The sequence below is a fragment of the Salvelinus namaycush genome, chromosome 14, assembly GCF_016432855.1.
Source record: "Salvelinus namaycush isolate Seneca chromosome 14, SaNama_1.0, whole genome shotgun sequence".
Taxonomy (NCBI): Eukaryota; Metazoa; Chordata; class Actinopteri; order Salmoniformes; family Salmonidae; genus Salvelinus; species Salvelinus namaycush.
Window position 1 is genome coordinate 31,250,895 of NC_052320.1, and position 19,724 is coordinate 31,270,618.

General features: G+C 41.6%; 1 protein-coding gene across 1 annotated transcript; it reads right to left on the minus strand.

Annotated features, from left to right (window-relative positions):
• Positions 1–4,840: 4,840 nt before the first annotated feature.
• LOC120059389 (glucocorticoid modulatory element-binding protein 2-like) lies at positions 4,841–12,558 on the minus strand. Its single transcript, XM_039008401.1, has 10 exons — positions 12,453–12,558; positions 11,471–11,617; positions 10,965–11,038; positions 8,969–9,093; positions 8,603–8,706; positions 7,716–7,873; positions 7,539–7,613; positions 7,038–7,175; positions 6,683–6,805; positions 4,841–6,465 (listed from the first exon to the last, which is right to left on the minus strand). Exons 2-10 carry the CDS (start codon positions 11,596–11,598, stop codon positions 5,864–5,866), a joined length of 1,527 nt encoding a protein of 508 aa, XP_038864329.1. The 5' UTR covers positions 11,599–11,617; positions 12,453–12,558; the 3' UTR covers positions 4,841–5,863.
• Positions 12,559–19,724: the final 7,166 nt, after the last annotated feature.

Consider the following 19,724-nt stretch of genomic DNA (forward strand, 5'->3'; position numbering starts at 1 on the left):
TGCTTATTTGACCTTATTTGACCTTGCCATAATATGGACTTGGTCTTTTACCAAATAGAGCTATCTTATGTATACCACCTCTACCTTGTCACAACACAACTGATTGGCTCAAACGCATTAAGAAGGAAAGAAATTCCCCAAATTAACTTTTAACAAGGCACACCTGTTAATTGAAATGCATTCCAGGTGACTACCTCATGAAGCTGGTTGAGAGAATGCCAAGAGTGTCCAAAGCTTTCATCAAGGCAAAGGGTGGCTACTTTAAAGAATGTCAAATATAAAATATATTTTGATTTGTTTAACACTTTTTTGGTTACCACATGATTCCATGTGTTATTTCATAGTACTAATGTCTTCACAATTTTTTGACAATGTAGAAAATAGTAAAAATAAAGAATAACCCTTAAATGAGTAGGTGTGTCCACACTTTTGACTGGTACTGCATGTTATAAAAAGTTATTTTAAATTATTGATTTCATGATGAATTGAGAAAACAGGTTTACAAATAAAAATAAAGGCCTTAAACAAAATACTTACATTTTTCCAGTAATGGCTATGAGGCCATAAATCAGATAGCATTCTGTATTTGACATATACAGTGCATTCGGAAAGTATTCAGACCACTTCCCTTTTGCCACATTTTGTTACGTTTCAGCATTATTCTAAAATTGATGAAATAAAACATGTTCCTCATCAATCTACACACAATATCCCATAATGACAAAGTGAAAACAGGTTTTTAAAATTTTTGCAAGTTTATTCACCTTATTTACATAATTATTCACACCCTTTGCTATGAGACTCAAAATTGAGCTCAGGTGCATCCTGTTTCCATTGATAATCCTTGAGATGTTTCTACATTTTGATTGGAGTCCACCTGTGGTAAATTAAATTGGTTGGACATGATTTGGAAAGGCACACCCTTTTCTATATATGCTCCCACAGTTGACAGTGCATGTCAGAGCAAAAACCAAGCCATGAGGTCAAAGGAATTGTCTGTAGAGCTCCGAGACAGGATTGTGTCGAGGTACAGATCTGGGGAAGGCTACCAAAAAAATTCTGCAGCATTGAAGGTCCCCAAGAACACAGTGGCCTCCATCATTCTTAAATGGAAAAAGGTTTGGAACCACCAAGACTCTTCCTTGAGCTGGCCACCCGGCCAAACTGAGCAATTGGGAGAAGTTCCTTGGTCAGGGAGGTGACCAAGAACCCAATGGTCACTCTGACAGAGCTCCAGAGTTCCTCTGTGGATATGGGAGAACCTTCCACAAGGACAACTATCTCTGCAGCACTCCACCAATCAGGCCTTATGGTCGAGTGGCCAGACGGAAGCCACTCCTCACTAAAAAGCACATGACAGCCCGCTTGGAGTTTGCCAACAGGCACCTAAAGGACTATCAGACCATGAGAAACAAGATTCTTTGGTATGACGAAACCAACATTTTACTCTTTGGCCTGAATACCAAGCGTAATCTCTGGAGAAACCTAGCACCATCCCTATGTTGAAGCATGCTAGTGGCAGCATCATGCTGTGGGGATATTTTTCAGCGGCAGGGACTGGTAGACTAGTCAGGATCGAGGGAAAAATAAACGGAGCAAAGTACAGAGAGATCCTTAATGAAAACCTGCTCCAGAGCGCTCAGGACCTCAGACTGGGACGAAAGTTCACCTTACAACAAGACAACGACCCTAAGCACACAGCCAAGACAACGCAGGAGTGGCTTCGAGACAAGTCTCTGAATGTCCTTGAGTGGCACAGCCAGAGCCTTGACTAGGGTTGCAAAGGGTCGGAAACTTTCCATGGGAAAGCCCGGGAATTGTGGTTATTTTGCTTAAATTCATCAAAAAAGTTAACTTTTAACAGTGAACCTTTTTTTGTGGGATACACATAAGGCAATTCTAGGTCTTGTGGCATATTTTGGTTAAACTATCCCCAATTAAATGGAATTGCAACCCTCTGCATGCACAGTGCATCACATGTATAGCTGATTCTCAAGATCTTTACACTAATGAGATGCTATTGAGCCCACACTACTACACTGTCTTAGCCAAGGACTACATGCTTTCTGGTAAGTTTTGATTATAATACTGGGTGGGGTGTATTTTATAATATATTTTATATGACATACATTATTTTTTGTTAACTGGTCAATAGTAGCCTACAGCAAAGTGTGTTTAAATAATTTCTAACTTGTTAACAATTTCTGCTAGTTAGTTTTTGCTACCATGTGGGTTTTAGCTTGCTTGAGCCTGCTAACTGAAGAGTGTTAATTCACCTGTTTCCATACATGTTTCATTTTAAAACATTTATCTTACAAATGAGATGTTTAATCTAACTGCTTAGCTATTTATCTGTACATGGAATTCTTTTAGTTAAAAAAAAATAAAAAAATAAAATCTTTACAGGAAAATGCTACGGGCACTTTCTGATGTGTGGAGACATTTCACTGCAGCTAATGTAGAAGGAAAAGCTGTGTACATTTGCAAATAATATGTGAAGAATGCAACAAAGATGCAGAATCATCTGGCCAAGTGCATAAAGTTCCCTCAGCGCTCACAAGCAACCTCTGACAAAAGTCCCTCTACTTCTATTCGAGGTGAATATTATGATTCAGACACCTTATCGATAGCAACAGCTCATGGTCCTCCTGGGATCAGAAGTTTTTTTTGACTCCATGGAGGAACGTAGTCAGAGAAATGCTGAAGAATGTCTTGCTCGAGTGTATGCAGCTGGTTCACCTCAGATGCTCACAGGCAATGTGTATTGGAAGATATTTCTGAATGTTCTTCGCCCAGCATACACCCCTCCAACCAGACATGCTTTATCTACTCATTTGCTGGATGCAGAGTTCGACAGAGTTCAAGTGAAGGTCAAGCAAATCATAGAGAAAGCAGACTGTATTGCAATCATCTCTGATGGGTGGTCGAATGTTCGTGGGAAAGGAATAATTAACTATATAATCTCCACCCCTCAACCAGTATTTTACAAGAGCACAGACACAAAGGACAACAGACACAGCGGCCTCTACATTGCAGATGAGCTGAAGGCAGTCAACAGTGACCTTGGACCACAGAAGGTATTTGCACTGGTGACATACAATGCTGCAAACATGAAGGCTGCTTGGTCAAAAGTGGAAGAGTCCTACCCTCACATCACACCCGTTGGCTGTGCTGCTCATGCATTGAATCTGCTCTTCAAGCACATCATGGCACTGAAAACAATGGATACACTCTACAAGAGAGCCAAGGAAATGGTTAGGTATGTGAAGGATCATCAAGTTATAGCAGCAATCTACCACACCAAGCAAAGTGAAAAGAATAAGAGCACCACATTGAAGCTGCCCAGCAACACCCGTTGGGGTGGTGTTGTCATCATGTTTTACAGTCTCCTGGAGGGGAAGGAGTCTCTCCAAGAAATGGCCATATCCCAGTCTGCCTATATGGTCAGCCCCATCAAGATTATCCTCCTGGATTATGTATTTTGGGAGAGAGTGGTAAGCAGCCTGAAACATCTGAAACCTATAGCAGTAGCCATTGCACAGATTGAAGGAGACAATGCCATCCTGTCTGATGTTCAGACTCTGCTTGTAGATGTAAGAGAAGAAATCCATACTGCCCTGCCCACTGCACTGTTGCTCCAAGCAGAGGAAACTGCAGTTCTGAAATACATCAAAAAGCATGAAGACTTCTGCCCGAAGCCCATACACGCCGCACCGTACATGTTGGACCCCAAGTATGCTGGCAAGAGCATCCTGTCTGATGCAGAGATCAACAAGGCCTATGGTGTCATCACTACCGTGTCTCGCCATCTTGGCCTGGATGAGGGCAAGGTTCTTGGCAGTCTGGTGAAGTACACTTCCAAGCAAGGCCTTTGGGATGGAGATGCAATATGGCAGTCGTGCCAACATATCTCATCAGCCACCTGGTGAAGGGACTTTGTGGATCTGAGGCTCTTTCCCCTGTTGCCTCCATCATCCTCCAAATCCCACTAACATCAGCCGCCTCAGAGCGCAACTGGTCTTTGTTTGGGAAGACACACACCAAAGCACGCAGCAGGCTGACCAATACAAGAATGGAAAGATTGGTGGCCATCGGGGCAAATTTGAGGCTTTTTGAGCCTGACAACGAGCCACCCTCAACAAGGTTGGAAAGTGATAGTGAAGATGCCTCAGAGTCTGATGTTCAAGAGGTGGACATGTAGGAGGTCCAGGGAGAAGACATGGAAGCCTGAGAGGAAGACAACCAAAGCTTTATTTTCTAGACTATCATTTTATTTTGAAAACATTTTTGGGAGATGCGATGGATCATTGGGGATCATGCAGTATTCCCTTTCTTTTGTTGTTCAGTGAAATCATCCCATGTGAAGAGTCACAAATTGAACTTTAATTAAATTAGTTAACTAAATAGTCTTTTTTATTTCTATTGTTAGGATTTAATCATTTGCAATGTCTACTTATGAAAAGGTTTATGTTTGTCTCCATATGATATGGTAAATATATCCAATGCAAAAAACATCTACATTTAAATGGTATTCATTTGCATATATTTCCGTTAATTCCCATATATTCCCACGGAAGGTTTCCACCTCTGAATATTCATATTCCCCAAAATGTGCAACCCTAGCTCTGAGTGAACCCAATCGAACATCTCTGGAGAGCTGAAAATAGCTGTGCAGCGGACACTCCCCATCCAGCCTGACAGAGCTTGAGAGGATCTGCAGAGAAGAATGGGAGAAACTCCCCAAATACAGGTGTGCCAAGCTTGTAGTGTAGCATTACATCCAAGACTCGAGGCTGTAATCAAAGTTGCTTCAACAAAGTAAAGGGTCTGAATACTTATGTTGATGTGAGTTCAGTTTTTTTATTTGGAATAAATGAGCAAATATTACTAAACCTGTTTTTCTTTGTCATTATTGGGTATTGTGTGTAGATTGAGTCAAAAAAACAATTGAATCCATTTTAATAAGGCTGTAGCGTAACAAAATGTGAAATAAGCGAAGAGGTCTGAATACTTTCCGAATGCACTGTAGATTTCAGTTATTCCGGGCACACTACAGTGGAAACATGACTAACATTGACCTGTTCTAATCGACAACTCATAGCCCTAACAAATTACAAAGATTGAAGAATTTAGCAAATTTATTTACAAAGTGTACACTCTTACAAGTTCAACAAAACTACCAGTATGTTCACTTTCAATTTGTTCAAAGCTTTAAAAGGTAGACTCAGCGATATGACATAGATGCATTAAGTAAACAGCATTGTTCGTTAATTTCCGCAACCACTAAGAGCGTTGAAGCACAAGGCTCAACTTCTCTGCTGTTTTGGTTCCCTGGCTGCCACGCTCTAACAGCCTGAAGCGAACCCGCGCACATGCGCTGATACTGTGTGTGAGCGAAATCTTGCATTTCATTTTCAGAACCCAATATAATTAAATGTATTGTAATATTCAACAAAAAGATATATACAGTTAATTCATTGCTTGAAATGAAAAATAATTCTGACATTGAAAGATGAGCATTTGTAGAATCTACATTTTTAGCATAATGTAAAGAAATAATGTAAACATGGCACGTAGACCCCAGTGAAAATGGACACCTGAGAAGAGCTAAGGTCATGACTTTTGAGCAGGGATGGCATCTACTTGCATGTTGGGAAAAAACATACACACACGTGCTGGTTCTTAGACTAAAACGGGCAGTGCATGTATACGTTGTTATACTTTTTTAAAGTCTTACTGAGATGGGTGCTTCATAGTTCAACACCACTAGACCTACACTGGTTCCAGCACTTAAACCAGTGAGGACAAACGGGGCCTCAGTTCCTGCTGTGTGTGTGTAATAATATAGGAGTAGTACATCTCTCTAACTCTCCACCTCCAACGTCTCCTTGGCTTCCTGCACCTGAACGTCCACCTGTGTCTCCAATGCTGTGACTGCTGCCATGCCCTGCAGCGTGTTGTTACCCATGGGCATTGCCACCATGGTGGGGGTGCCCTGGAGCGTGCCCCCTGCCAGGCCCTGTAGCTGGGTTCCCAGCGCGGCAGGCAGCGTGATTAGCTGGTAGCCCGGGCTGACCATCTTGATGAAGGCCGTGGTGGCGGCGGTGCCCTCCTGAACGGCGGCGGCTGAAGAGAGTACCGTCAGATTGGAGGCATCTGGGCCCAACTCGCCCACAGGAGATGTCAGCACCGTGTAGGTCTGCTGGCCGGCACCAACCGCGCCACCCATCGAGAGAACTTTGCACCCAGCAGGCAGGCCCGTCAGCTGGGTGAGGGGCAGGGTGATCTGGGTGGGGGCGCTGGACATAACGGCGGGGCCTGAGACAGCGCGGGTGAGGCGGGGGCGTTTGGGCGTGGGTGGCGTGGCCACGGGGGTCAGGGTCATGAGGACATTGTTGAGGTGTTGGGATTTGCTTTTCAGCTCCTTGGCACGTTTCCTGTGCTCGTCACACTGCTGCTCCAGAGCTACGGCAAGAGAAAGCGGTCAAACTTAATACACACCTAGGCCAAACAGTAACATTTCCCATTATTTGCTCAAGGAGCTGCTTCTAAGCGAGTTGCAACAAAAACAATGATGTCTACAAAAGAGAGTGTAAAGAATGTCTAGAAAACCCCATAAAAACACAAAACAAGGACTCAAAGACACAATAATGAAGAATGTTATTGTGAGCATTTAACTCACCAACAAGACTGCGTGAATACTGCTCCCTATATCGGTCCATCTGGCTCTTGTGACTGGCCAGCACCTTCTTAACCAGGTCGAGCATGCCAAAGTTCTGCACAATGTTGTTCAGCAGCACAGCGTCTGAGAAGTCAAGGTCCAACACAGAGAGTAGGGAGATGAAAAGACAAGTTTGAAGTTAGAATGGCATTAGGACAGCAGAACAACAGCTCCCACATGACTGCATGTTCAATAAATGGGAGAAACATACAAGCTAGTATAGCAATATTACAGAGTGAAATACCGTCATTAGTACATTTTATAAAAATATTTGAGTGAAATATCCCTTATGATCATCTAACAATATGAAACTGACCATTAACTTGCAGGGGAGGCTCGGTGATGCGCTCCTGCATGCCCTTTAGCACCTCCTGGATCTCCTTCTGGAAGTCCTCCACCACCTCCTCCAGCAGCCCCGCTTCCTTCAGACCCCTCCAGAATGTCACAGAGTCCTCTGGAACAATGCAAACACACACCATGGAGTTGCTTCTATACAATCAACTATATAGTCTCAAATAGATATTCAGAGAGTTGGATAAAGCACTGTTTAAACCGGATTGCTAGACTTGTGAATTGCCAGTATATAGAGAGTCCGTGTACAACATGGTCACAATTATAACAGTCAATGGATCTAAGTGCTTTTGCACCGTCTCAGGTGATTAGACAAATAGTTGGCCCATTACCTGATTGCCTGTCTGATTATTGAACTTTGAGCGGTCACCTAGCCTCATTTCTAAGCATTAGTGGTCAGTTGGAAAGAAGAAGGCAGGCTAAAAACTTTTGATATTTAAAATTATAACTGAGAGTTCAAACTCACCTCCTATGGCCGTGACCCATTCCGTGGTCTCGTCTGATGATACTTCTGTTGGAAACGTGGCCTGTGATCCGTTCACTAGAACAACAAAATCGTAAGCTTTGAATAACTTACAATTTTACACAAAAAATGACACACATAAGAGGGTTTGAGGGAATCGAGGCGTGTTTGTGCGCTTACTGTCGGCTGAGGAGGGGGTGACAGGGACGTAGTCGGTGGACTGCTGGCTTCTGAGTGACACTCTGGTCCCCACTAGGTCAATCTTGGTACTGCGGCATGTGTTGGAGCACACTTTGGAATGCTGGTAGAAATCCAGCTCGCCAGAGTCCATGATTTTCCTATGGGGAGTTGTATTATACACCATTATTTAGCTGCAAGACAGCATCAGAGAAAGTATTTTTTTCTCCAACAAAGTGCAGTGTCATGTTCATTAGGGAAGGGTTTTCCAAAGTCGGTCATGAGGCACCCCTTGGGTACACATTTTGTTTTTTGCCCCAACACTACGAAGCTGATAAAAAAACAAAAAAAACTTGATGAGTTGGTTATTCAATCAGCTGTGTAGTGCTAGGACAAAAACCAAAACGTGCAGCCAGTGGGGGGGCCCAGGACAGATTTTTGAAAACCCTGCATTAGGGCACACAACGTTAAATGTTTTAAAAGGTTTTGCAATGGAAAGCGAAAATAAGCGTTTCTTATTGGATAACTCCAGGAAGCCCCTCGTTTTAGTCCAATTTAAATGTTTTTCTTCAGTTTGGTGCCTAATGAACACTACCCAGGCCAGCCATACTGAACTAGTGCCCTAAAAAATCACCTGATATCATATGTTATGTCATAGTGCCATCTTGTGGCACATTTGAGAACTGCACAATGATTACATGCACAAAGGATCATGTTTTGGATAACTTGGGCATGAGAACTTTGAATGCTCCAACTTTTTGATCTACATTTCCACTTTGCTTAGCAGTGGGAACTACAAGAATTCTAGATTACTTGCATGGAGGACCATGTGATTCACATTATAAATGTATTGTGCAAACCCAAATATGCATCCTTTCGAAGCCACAGACCTGATCATTGTGCCGTTCACTCGGATGGCTCTCTTCCAGTCTTTCAGTGTAGATTTCCCAGCCATATAGACAAACTCCTTGGGACTGATGAGATGCTCATTGAACTGGAACACAGATAAACAGACATATGTCATCAGAGTTGTTTTCATTAGTGCACATCGTAGCAAAACGGTGTGCACTAAAACAATTAAAACAAGCATTTCTTATTGGACAATTTCAGGTTTTGTCCCAAATGAACAGGAATCAGTACCTCCACTGGTTCCTTCCTTGGTGTGCATATCAAAGGAATAAGTAACCTCAAAATCATGATCCAATAGGACTGAGTTAAGTTTTTAAAAATGGCTAAAGTGAGTTAATCAGACTTACTTGGACACATTTGATGTTGATGCCTGGACAAACAAACTTCTTCCAGACCAGAGTGGCCTTCACGTCCCCACAGGTGACTGGGTAGACCACGTCAGCCTCCACATCCATCTCACCTGACAGCTTCACTGATAAGACAAACACATAACACTTCAGTCCTTTTATTTGATTGTTTCAAAATACGAATACAGTACTGATGTGCAGGTCAGCTGTTTGTTCACTCGCACCCATCAGCAATTGCTAATAACCCGTCCACAACTGCCCGAATGTGATAAATTGAAAATCTGAGACCTGCACCTGACCCTCACCTGCAAATTTAGAAAATGCACTGTACAGTTCCCTTTCAATTCTCTCTTGAACAATTACGTTTTTCTTCAACATTTCTTCATTTATTTTGTTGAATATTTAGGCCTATTTAACAGTAGCCTAATGTTTTGCTGAAACAAAACAATTCTAACAATGACACCTTGTGCATGCTTTTGTCTTATTGAACTATACTCCGACATTGTCCTTTTTGCCTCAGTGGATCGACGTTAACTTACCAGAAGCATTTGGTGTGTATTTGGAGTGACTACAGTTACGCCTTAAAGCTTAGGCTTACGCTCTAATGCCAGATAAAGAATAATTCAAGAAAAACTCTATAAAGGCCTTGAAAGCTTTCCACAGGGTTGCTGGCCCATGTTGCCTCCAATGCTTCCCACAGTTGTCAAGTTGGCTGACCGTTCTTTGGGTGGTCGACCATTCTTGATACACACGGTAAACTGTTGAGCATGAAAAACCCAGCAGCATTGCAGTTCTTGACACAAACCGATGCGCCTAGAGCTCAGAGACAGGATTGTGTCAAGGCACAGATCTGGGCAAGGGTACCAAAACATTTCTGCAGCATTGAAGGTCCCCAAGAACACAGTGGCCTCCATCATTCTTAAATGGAAGTTTGGAACCACCAAGACTGGCCGCCCGGCCAAACTGAGCAATCAGGAGTGAAGGGCCTTGGTCAGAGAGGTGACCAAGAACCCGATGGTCACTTCGACAGAGCTTCAGAGTTCCTATGTGTAAATGGGATAATCTTCCAGAAGGACAACCATCTCTGCAGCACTCAACCAATCAGGCCTTTATGGTAGAGTGGCCAGATGGAAGCCACTCCTCAGTAAAAGGCAAATGACAACGAACTTGGAGTTTGCCAAAAGGCTCTTAAAGGAGAAACAAGATTCTCTGGTCTGATGAAACCAAGATTGAACTCTTTGGCCTGAATGCTAAGCGTCACGTCTGGAAGAAACCTGGCACCATCCCTACGGTGAAGCATGGTGGTGGCAGCATCATGCTGTGGGGATGTTTTTCAGCGGCAGAGACAGGCAGACTAGTCAGGATTGAGGGTATGATGAAGGGAGCAAAGTACAGAGAGATCTTTGATGAAAAACTGCTCGAGAGCACTCAGGACCTCAGACTGGGGCAATGGTTAACCTTCCAACAGGCCAACGAGCCTAAGCACACAGCCAAGACCACGCGGAGTGGCTTTGGGACAAGTCTCTGAATGTCCTTGAGTGGCCCAGCCAGAGCCTGGATTTGAACCCGATCAAACATCTCTGGAGAGACCTGAAAATAGCTGTGCAGTGACACTCCCCATCCAACCTGACAGAGCTTGAGAGTATATGTAGAGAAGAAATGGGAGAAACTCCCCAAATACAGGCGTGACAAGCTTGTAGGGTCATACCCAAGAAGACTTGAGTCTAATCGCTTCCAATGGTGCTTCAACAAAGTACTGAGTAAAGGGTCTGAATACTTTTTGTAAAATGTGCTATTTCATTTTTTATTATTTTTATTATACATTTCCAAAAATGTCTAAAAACCTGTTTTTGCTTTGTCATTATGGGGTATTGTGTGTAGATTGATGAGAAAAAAAAAGATTTAATAAATTTTAGAATAAGGCTGTAACGTAACAGAATGTGGAAAAAGTGAAAGGGGTCTGAATATTTTCTGAATGACTAACTTCACACTTTACCTAAGACTGCCTCCTTTGTCAAAGTGGTGGTGGTCTCGGTTTCAGACTCAATGCTTCCATCTGCAAGTTCCTCCCTGAATGGATATATACAGAGAAACTCCAATGAGTCTATAAACCATAGACAAACTTCAGTGAGTGCTAAACCAAAGACAATATGCAGCACCCCAGATGAGAGGGTACAATCAAGCGTACCACTACCAAAGACTAGTCTATAACCATCTTTGGTAGTGGTACACTTGATTACAAAACTACTACCACTAGTAGGGTTGACCTTTTGAATATATGTAACCTGACTAGGAAGAACTCATCACTAAATAGTGTTATGTAACATAAGGTATAGGCCTAAGGGGTATCACTGACTCAAATGACTGAGGTGTGTGTATGGTAAACACACGATCAACTAATTCGTTGTGTATCAGGCTCTAACACTTCCCTGGCTGGGCTGGAGTAGCAGCCATGGGAATTCACTGATCCTCATACATAGCTCTAGTGTGTCCACCACTCACCCCATCTGGGTCAGCTCTGTAGCCACCAGCACAGTCTTCACTTCGGCAGCTGAGCCCTCCCCTGCTCCATCCGGCGTTGTCACGACTACCACCTCCTCCACATGAACATTGACCTCAGATGATGCCATGAGGGAGGTTGAGGTCTCACTAAGTGATACGAAGACACAGTTGTGTGCTAATGATAACATTTGTAATTCAAGAGCACATCTCCCTTCAATGTCTTCAAGGCTGGTTTAGCTTGCATGAGATGAGGTGGGCTATTGGCAATTAACAGGAGCTATTGGGCACTTCATTGTGGCTACCACCAACTGGCCTTACAGGGGTGATTATGGTGGTAGGGATCATAAGCTTGGCTTTAATAGGCCCGTTTCAATTGGCTACGTAGCTAAACTAGCTTGATAGCTAGCTAGTGCAGTTAGTGATAAATGTTGTGGAGAGGGCCTGGCTAACTAATAAATATCACACCAATGCTATTATTGAGCGAGCTAGCTAGTTGTAACCTACAAGGTTCTCATTGCAGCTTTTTCTGTGCTGTAGCTAGCAACAACCATATTTATGGCGTAAGAAGTTTGCTAAGTAGCTAGCTAGTTAGCTAGCTAAGTGTTTAGCAAGCAAACCAGGCCCAAACAGGGCATGCCGATACAGATAGGGAGACTTATTCAGCTGGATATTTTACAATGCTAGATAAACCATACATTAGAAATTCCATTTCACAGGCTGTAGCTACGTTTTAGCTTGACAGTTCACGTACAGAAAGCGAACGCTACGTCGTGGTGATAAAATAACGTAATCTTTACCGAGCACGGCACGCACGTTACGACGACAGACATATTGAAGCATCCAGTGTTAACGGTCTGCTACTAGCTAGCTTGCATAGTGAGGAGCAGTTGGTTGCTTGTTAACTAGTCACAGAGGCACCCATCTGCCTGTTTTTAATAGTAGCTAGCTAACGTGACACTTTTTGAATAGGTTCTCGTCTTACCTTTTGTTTTCAGATTTACAGAAATGGCTGCTACTGTTGCAGTGCTCAAGAGTAACGCTTCGAACACACCGACTGCGTCATTGCATCACTGCTGCATAACATTTTGCGCAGCTAGGCAACTATACTGATGCAGGTACCTTTTGCAAATGGTCGCATGCGGTTGGACACATGGAGGAGAGAATCATTTTCGCAGTATCCTCAAAACCGTGTCTTTTTGACACAACTGCTGACAGCTACAGGGACATAAACACAAAAAATGCTGCTTGGAGACAAGTGTCCACGATAGTAGGATTGCCAGGTCAGTTTAGTAGTGAGCTTGTGCTAGATGTGGCTAGTTAGCGTTAGCTAGCTAGCTAACCTAACTTGCTAACCTAGCCAATGAGGTGTGTGTGAAAGAAATAGTCATACCACCTTCCTCAACGTTGGTTTCATTGTTGAAAGAGCCTACTCTGCCTATCTTGACTATTTATTATTGCATTTCGCTCCAAAACTGCATTTTGGAGGGAAATTATATTATAGGCTCTCACAATTAATTTGAGGATGTCATCGAATAAATAATATACTTGGCAAATAAATAAATAAAAAATGTAAAGAAATTATGCAATCAAACTGTTTTTATGTAATCCCAAATTTTTACTGAATGTGTGCAAAAAAAAATCTACATTCATATTTTGCTACTTTCTGTCAAGTCCACTCATACAATTTGATGCATACGTTCGATTTATCGAACGTATGCACCACACAGAACGCACTGCAACTGCCTCTGCAACGCAATGCTGCAAGGCAAATGCAGCGTTCCATTGGAAATTAATGTACTTCTGGTGTATCGAAACGCAATGTCGCAGTCGGTGTGTTCGAAGCATAACGCCAGAAGTACATTCATTTCCAATGGAACGCTGCATTTGCCTTGCAGCATTGCGTTGCAGAGGCAGTTGCAGTGCGTTCTGTGTGGTGCATACGTTCGATAAATCGAACGTATGCATCAAATTGTATGAGTGGACTTGACAGAAAGTAGCAAAATATGAATGTAGATTTTTTTTTTGCACACATTCAGTAAAAATTTGGGATTACATAAAAACAGTTTGATTGCATAATTTCTTTAAATGTTTTATTTATTTATTTGCCAAGTATATTATTTATTCGATGACATCCTCAAATTAATTGTGAGAGCCTATAATATAATTTCCCTCCAAAATGCAGTTTTGGAGCGAAATGCAATAATAAATAGTCAAGATAGGCAGAGTAGGCTCTTTCAACAGTGAGACCAACATTGAGGAAGGTGGTCTTGATCGCGCTGTTGGGCCGGGACCAGCCCCGCCGAAAGCTAGCTAACGCTAACTAGCCACATCTAGCACAAGCTCACTACTAAACTGACCTGGCAATCCTACTATCGTGGACACTTGTCTCCAAGCAGCATTTTTTGTGTTTATGTCCCTGTAGCTGTCAGCAGTTGTGTCAAAAAGACACGGTTTTGAGGATACTGCGAAAATGATTCTCTCCTCCATGTGTCCAACCGCATGCGACCATTTGCAAAAGGTACCTGCATCAGTATAGTTGCCTAGCTGCGCAAAATGTTATGCAGCAGTGATGCAATTACGCAGTCGGTGTGTTCGAAGCGTAACGCTTCGAACACACCGACTGCGTCATTGCGTTTCGATACACCAGAAGTACATTCATTTCCAATGGAACGCTGCATTTGCCTTGCAGCATTGCGTTGCAGAGGCAGTTGCAGTGCGTTCTGTGTGGTGCATACGTTCGATAAATCGAACGTATGCATCAAATTGTATGAGTGGACTTGACAGAAAGTAGCAAAATATGAATGTAGATTTTTTTTTTGCACACATTCAGTAAAAATTTGGGATTACATAAAAACAGTTTGATTGCATAATTTCTTTACATTTTTTATTTGCCAAGTATATTATTTATTCGATGACATCCTCAAATTAATTGTGAGAGCCTATAATATAATTTCCCTCAAATGCAGTTTTGGAGCGAAATGCAATAATAAATAGTCAAGATAGGCAGAGTAGGCTCTTTCAACAATGAGACCAACGTTGAGGAAGGTGGTATGACTATTTCTTTCACACACACCTCATTGGCTAGGTTAGCAAGCTAGGTTAGCTAGCTAACGCTAACTAGCCACATCTAGCACAAGCTCACTACTAAACTGACCTGGCAATCCTACTATCGTGGACACTTGTCTCCAAGCAGCATTTTTTGTGTTTATGTCCCTGTAGCTGTCAGCAGTTGTGTCAAAAAGACACGGTTTTGAGGATACTGCGAAAATGATTCTCTCCTCCATGTGTCCAACCGCATGCGACCATTTGCAAAAGGTACCTGCATCAGTATAGTTGCCTAGCTGCGCAAAATGTTATGCAGCAGTGATGCAATGACGCAGTCGGTGTGTTCGAAGCGTAAGGCTAGTTAGCTGCTTTCGCTAACGTTGACCTAACGAGATGTTTACGGGCGTCGGTTTGCGCAGTCACGGATGGTGCTATCGCAGAGTTCCATAGTCGTGATAGAGAATTTGGCAATCGATTTGGAGTAATATAATTAATTGGATATTGACATTTCATATTTATTACATTATAATATCACAAGAAACACAAAAATTTAAGCAAATATGTTTGTCTTTGCCAGTATTGAATATTAACTGGTCTGTAAAATACCATTCAAGAAAATGCCCGTATTTAAGTAATTCATTCATAACAAACACCGTGTGTTAGTTACCACTTTCATGTTTAACTACATATTTGACACTTACTATCTGACATAGATGGTCAGATGGGTCAGTTAGGACAATAGTCAATCATGATTGTTCCTGGTTACAGATTATTGAGCTATTGGCTTAGTTGGTTTATGGGTGCTGGCCTGTCATGTAACCTAGTTCATAAAATAAATAAAATACAATGCATAATGTGTAGACACATTACTCCTCTGTATTGTTGGCTTACAGTGCATTCGGAAAGTATTCAGACCCCTTGACTTTTTCCACATTTTGTTATGTTACAGTCAGTGGTGTAAAGTGCTTCAATAAAAATACTTTAAAGTACTACTTAATTCGTTTTTTGGGATATCTTTACTTCACTATTTATATTTGACAAATTTTACTTCACTATATTCCTAAAGAAAATAATGTACTTTTTACTCCATACATTTTCCCTGACACCCAAAAGTACTGATTGTATTTTGAATTGCTAGCAGGACAGGAAATTGTTAAATTCATGCACTTATCAAGAAAACATCCCTGGTCACCCCTATTGCCTCTAATCTGGTGGATTCACTAAACACAAATGCTTAGTTTGTAAATTATGTCTGAGTGTTGGAGTGTGCCCCTGGCTATACGAAATAAAATAAAAACAAGAACATTGTGCTGTCTGGTTTGCTTAATATAGGCAATTTTAAATTATTTATACTTGTACTTTTGATACTTAAGTATATTTAAAACCAAAAACTTTTAGACTTTTACACAAGTAGTATTTTACTGGGTGACTTACACTTTTACTTGAGTAATTTTCTATTAAGGTATCTTTACTTTTACTCAAGTATGACATTCGGGTTCTTTTTCCACCACTGGTTACAGCCGTATTCTAAAATATACCCCATAATGACGAATCGAAAAAAGTGTTTTAGAAATATAGACAGGCACGCACCTGTCTATATAAGGTCCCACAGTTGGCAGTGCATTTCAGAGCAAAAACCAAGCCATGAGATTGAAGGAATTGTCTGTAGAGCTCCGAGACAGGATTGTGTCAAGGCACAGATCTGGGGAAGGGTACCTACCAAAAAATGTCTGCAGCATTGAAGGTCCCCAAGAACACAGTGGCCTCCGTCGTTCTTAAATGGAAGAAGTTTGAAACCACCAAGACTCTCCCTAGAGCTGGACGCCCGGCCAAACGGAGAAATCGGGGGAAGGGTCTTGGTCAGGGAGGTGACCAAGAACCCGATGGTCACTCTGACAGAGTTCCTCTGTGGAGATGGGATAACCTTCCAGAAGGAGAACCATCTCTGCAGCACTCCACCAATCAGGCCTTTATGTTAGAGTGGCTAGACGGAAACTACTCCTCAGTAAAAGGTACATGACAGCCCACTTGGAGTTTGCCAACAGGCACCTAAAGGACTCTCAGACCATGAGAAACAAGATTCTCTGGTCTGATGAAACCAAGATTGAACTCTTTGGCCTGAATGCCAAGTGTCACATCTGGAGGAAACTTGGCACCATCCCTACGGTAAAGCATGGTGGTGGCAGCATCATGCTGTGGGGATGTTTTTCAGCGGCAGGGACTGGTAGACTAGTCAGGATTGAGGGAAAGATGAACGGAGCAAAGCAACGAGAGATCCTTGATAAAAACCTTCTCCAGAGCACTCAGGACCTCAGACTGGGGCAAAGGTTCACCTTCCAACAGGACAATGATCCTAAGCAGACAGCCAAGACAATGCAGGAGTGGCTTTGGGACAAGTCTCTGAATGTCCTTGAGTGGCCCGGACTTGAACCCGATCGAACATCTCTGGAGAGACTTGAAAATAGCTGTGCAGTGACACTCCATATCCATCCTAACGGAGTTTGAGAGGATCTGCAGAGAAGAATGGGAGAAACTCCCCAAATACAGGTGATCCAAGCTTATAGTGTCATACCCAAGAAGACTCGAAGCTGTAATCGCTGCCAAAGGTGCTTCAACAAAGTACTGAGTAAAGGGTCTGAATACTTGTGATATTTCACTTTTATACTAAATTACCAAAAATGTTTAAAAATCTGTTTTTGCTTTCTCATTATGGGGTGTGTGTAGATTGATTAGGGGGGAAAAAAATGTAATACATTTTAGAATTAGGCTGTAAGATCAAGGGGTCTGTTAGGCTGTAAGATCAAAAAATCAAGAGGTCTGACTACTTTCCGAATGCACTGCATGTGAAAGGAACATGAACAATGTATCATTATAGATAGGCTACATAGTTCTCTAAGGAAATGATGGATCCCATGAAATCATCATGGAATTGTTATTCAGTGTGTATTTATTCCTTGTGTTACTATTTCTATTTTATGTAGGCCTATATTTATCTTTAATTCTGCATTGTTGGAAAAGGACCCGTAAGTAAGCATATTACTGTTAGTCAATTCCTGTTGTTATTCCTCTATGGGATCGGTGTCCCTAAACCGGGACAGTTGTTGCTAATGTGACTAGAATGATGTAAGTAACAGCCAACTTTCCAGGACATAGACATGTCTTATATGAGGATAAAGCTTAAATTTGTGTTAATCAGTGAAAAAATACCATGCTATTGTTTGAGGAGAGTGCACAGCAACAAAACACATCACGGCAACTAGTTTGATACATTCACCTCTGAATCTTGCTCTGATTTGTCATCCTGAGGGTCCCAGAGATAGTTTTGTTTGATAAAATCAAATGTTATATTCAAATGTAGGAAATTGGTTCTACAGTTTGAACCCCTGCTGTCTCTGGAAAGAAAGAAAACGCATGTTTTTTGGTTTGTATTATCTTTTACCAGATCTAATGTGTCATATTATCCTACATTAATTTCACATTTCCACAAACTTCAAAGTGTTTCCTTTCAAATGGTATCAAGAATATGCATATCCTTGCTTCAGGTCCTGAGCTATAGGCAGTTATATTTGGTTATGTCATTTTAGATGTAAATTGAAAAAAATGGTCTGATCCTTATTGAGAAGCATGTGACAAATAAAATTTGATTTGATCTGTTTTTCCTCCCACCATGATGGCATGTATTGTGGCATGCCTGACTGCATGTTTATGCTTTATTTAGCACCAAATTGAAAACAAAGCCTAAATGTTGAGAATGTGACAGCAAAGATATTGATAACTAACCACAAATGATAACTATAAATAGGTTTCTCCTATTCATCTGGGGGTGACAGAAAAGTGCTCGCCATCACTAACCAGGTTTACATCCAAACTTTTTATGTGAGGAAAGTACATATCGGATAAAGCATGTCCTTACAGGCCTGATAGAAACGGAACTTTCCAAATGTTGATTAAACAAAATATGCTAGACAAAATTTGATTTTTTTTGTGCCAGTAAATGAATTATAAGAGAAATGCCGGTGGAAATGCTTATGCTCAAATATTGATTAAATAACCATCATATAGAAGTAAAGTCACGCGATGACATTTTGCGTGGTCCTCCCACTAAGACTCGTCAGGAAAGCATGCAGTTTATTAAGGTACAGATTGAATAAATCTGGGGGGGGAGTACAAGGTGATGAGATTGATTCTCCTTTCCCACAGGGTGGTGAAAGTGGAAGGGGATGAGCTTGATTCTCCTTTACCACAGGGTGGTGAAAGTGCAAGGTGATGAGTTTGGTGCTCCTTTCCATTAAATATCTAGGGTCTTATTCTGGTGACATGATGATCAATGCTTGATTGCCGTTTGAAAAATAAAAATAATCTCGCTCTTTTGTAAAGCGGCAGGGACAGATTATAATGTTTATGCATATTATAATCTCATTATAGACTATAGGCTATGTGCGCTCTAGCGGCTAGCCAACAGTGCACAGATAACGCTGTTGACTAGAGCGCACTTGGAAACTGCTAGGAATATTAGCTAGCAACCTTAACGTAACTTAATATCAGTTGTAAATGTTTCCACTAGTGACTGATTTACATTTACATTACATTTAAGTCATTTAGCAGACGCTCTTATCCAGAGCGACTTACATTTAACCTTTTTTTTTTTATTTAACTAGGCAAGTCAGTTAAGAACAAACTCTTATTTTCAATGACGGCCTAGGAACAGTGGGTTAACTGCCTTGTTCAGGGGCAGAACGACAGATTTGTACCTTGTCAGCTCGGGGATTTGAACTTGCAACCTTTCGGTTACTAGCCCAATGCTCTAACCACTAGGCTACCCTGCCGCCCCATTAACTTTACAGTTAATGCAACTTTATAGCATTTTAGCTATTTTACACAGCATTTTATGTCATATAGCTAGATAGCTATCTACATTTTGAAGAGAGCTTTTCAATTGGCATCTCTCCCCGTTTTCAGTCACAGGTGGGGACTGAATTAGGTGTGAGCAGTGACGAAGGTGGGCTCATGAGTTGTGCTCCAATTTTCCTTGGGATAGCTTTATTTGTGACCTACAGGCACAAATTAGAAGCATAAGAGAGTTGCCACATCAATGTTACACTGAGTTAATTCGTTAAGGTATTGTTATTAAATGTTATATTCTAATGTTATTATTTATATTCCATTCCAATATTATATTCCAATGAATTATTGTTTTTATGAATTAAAA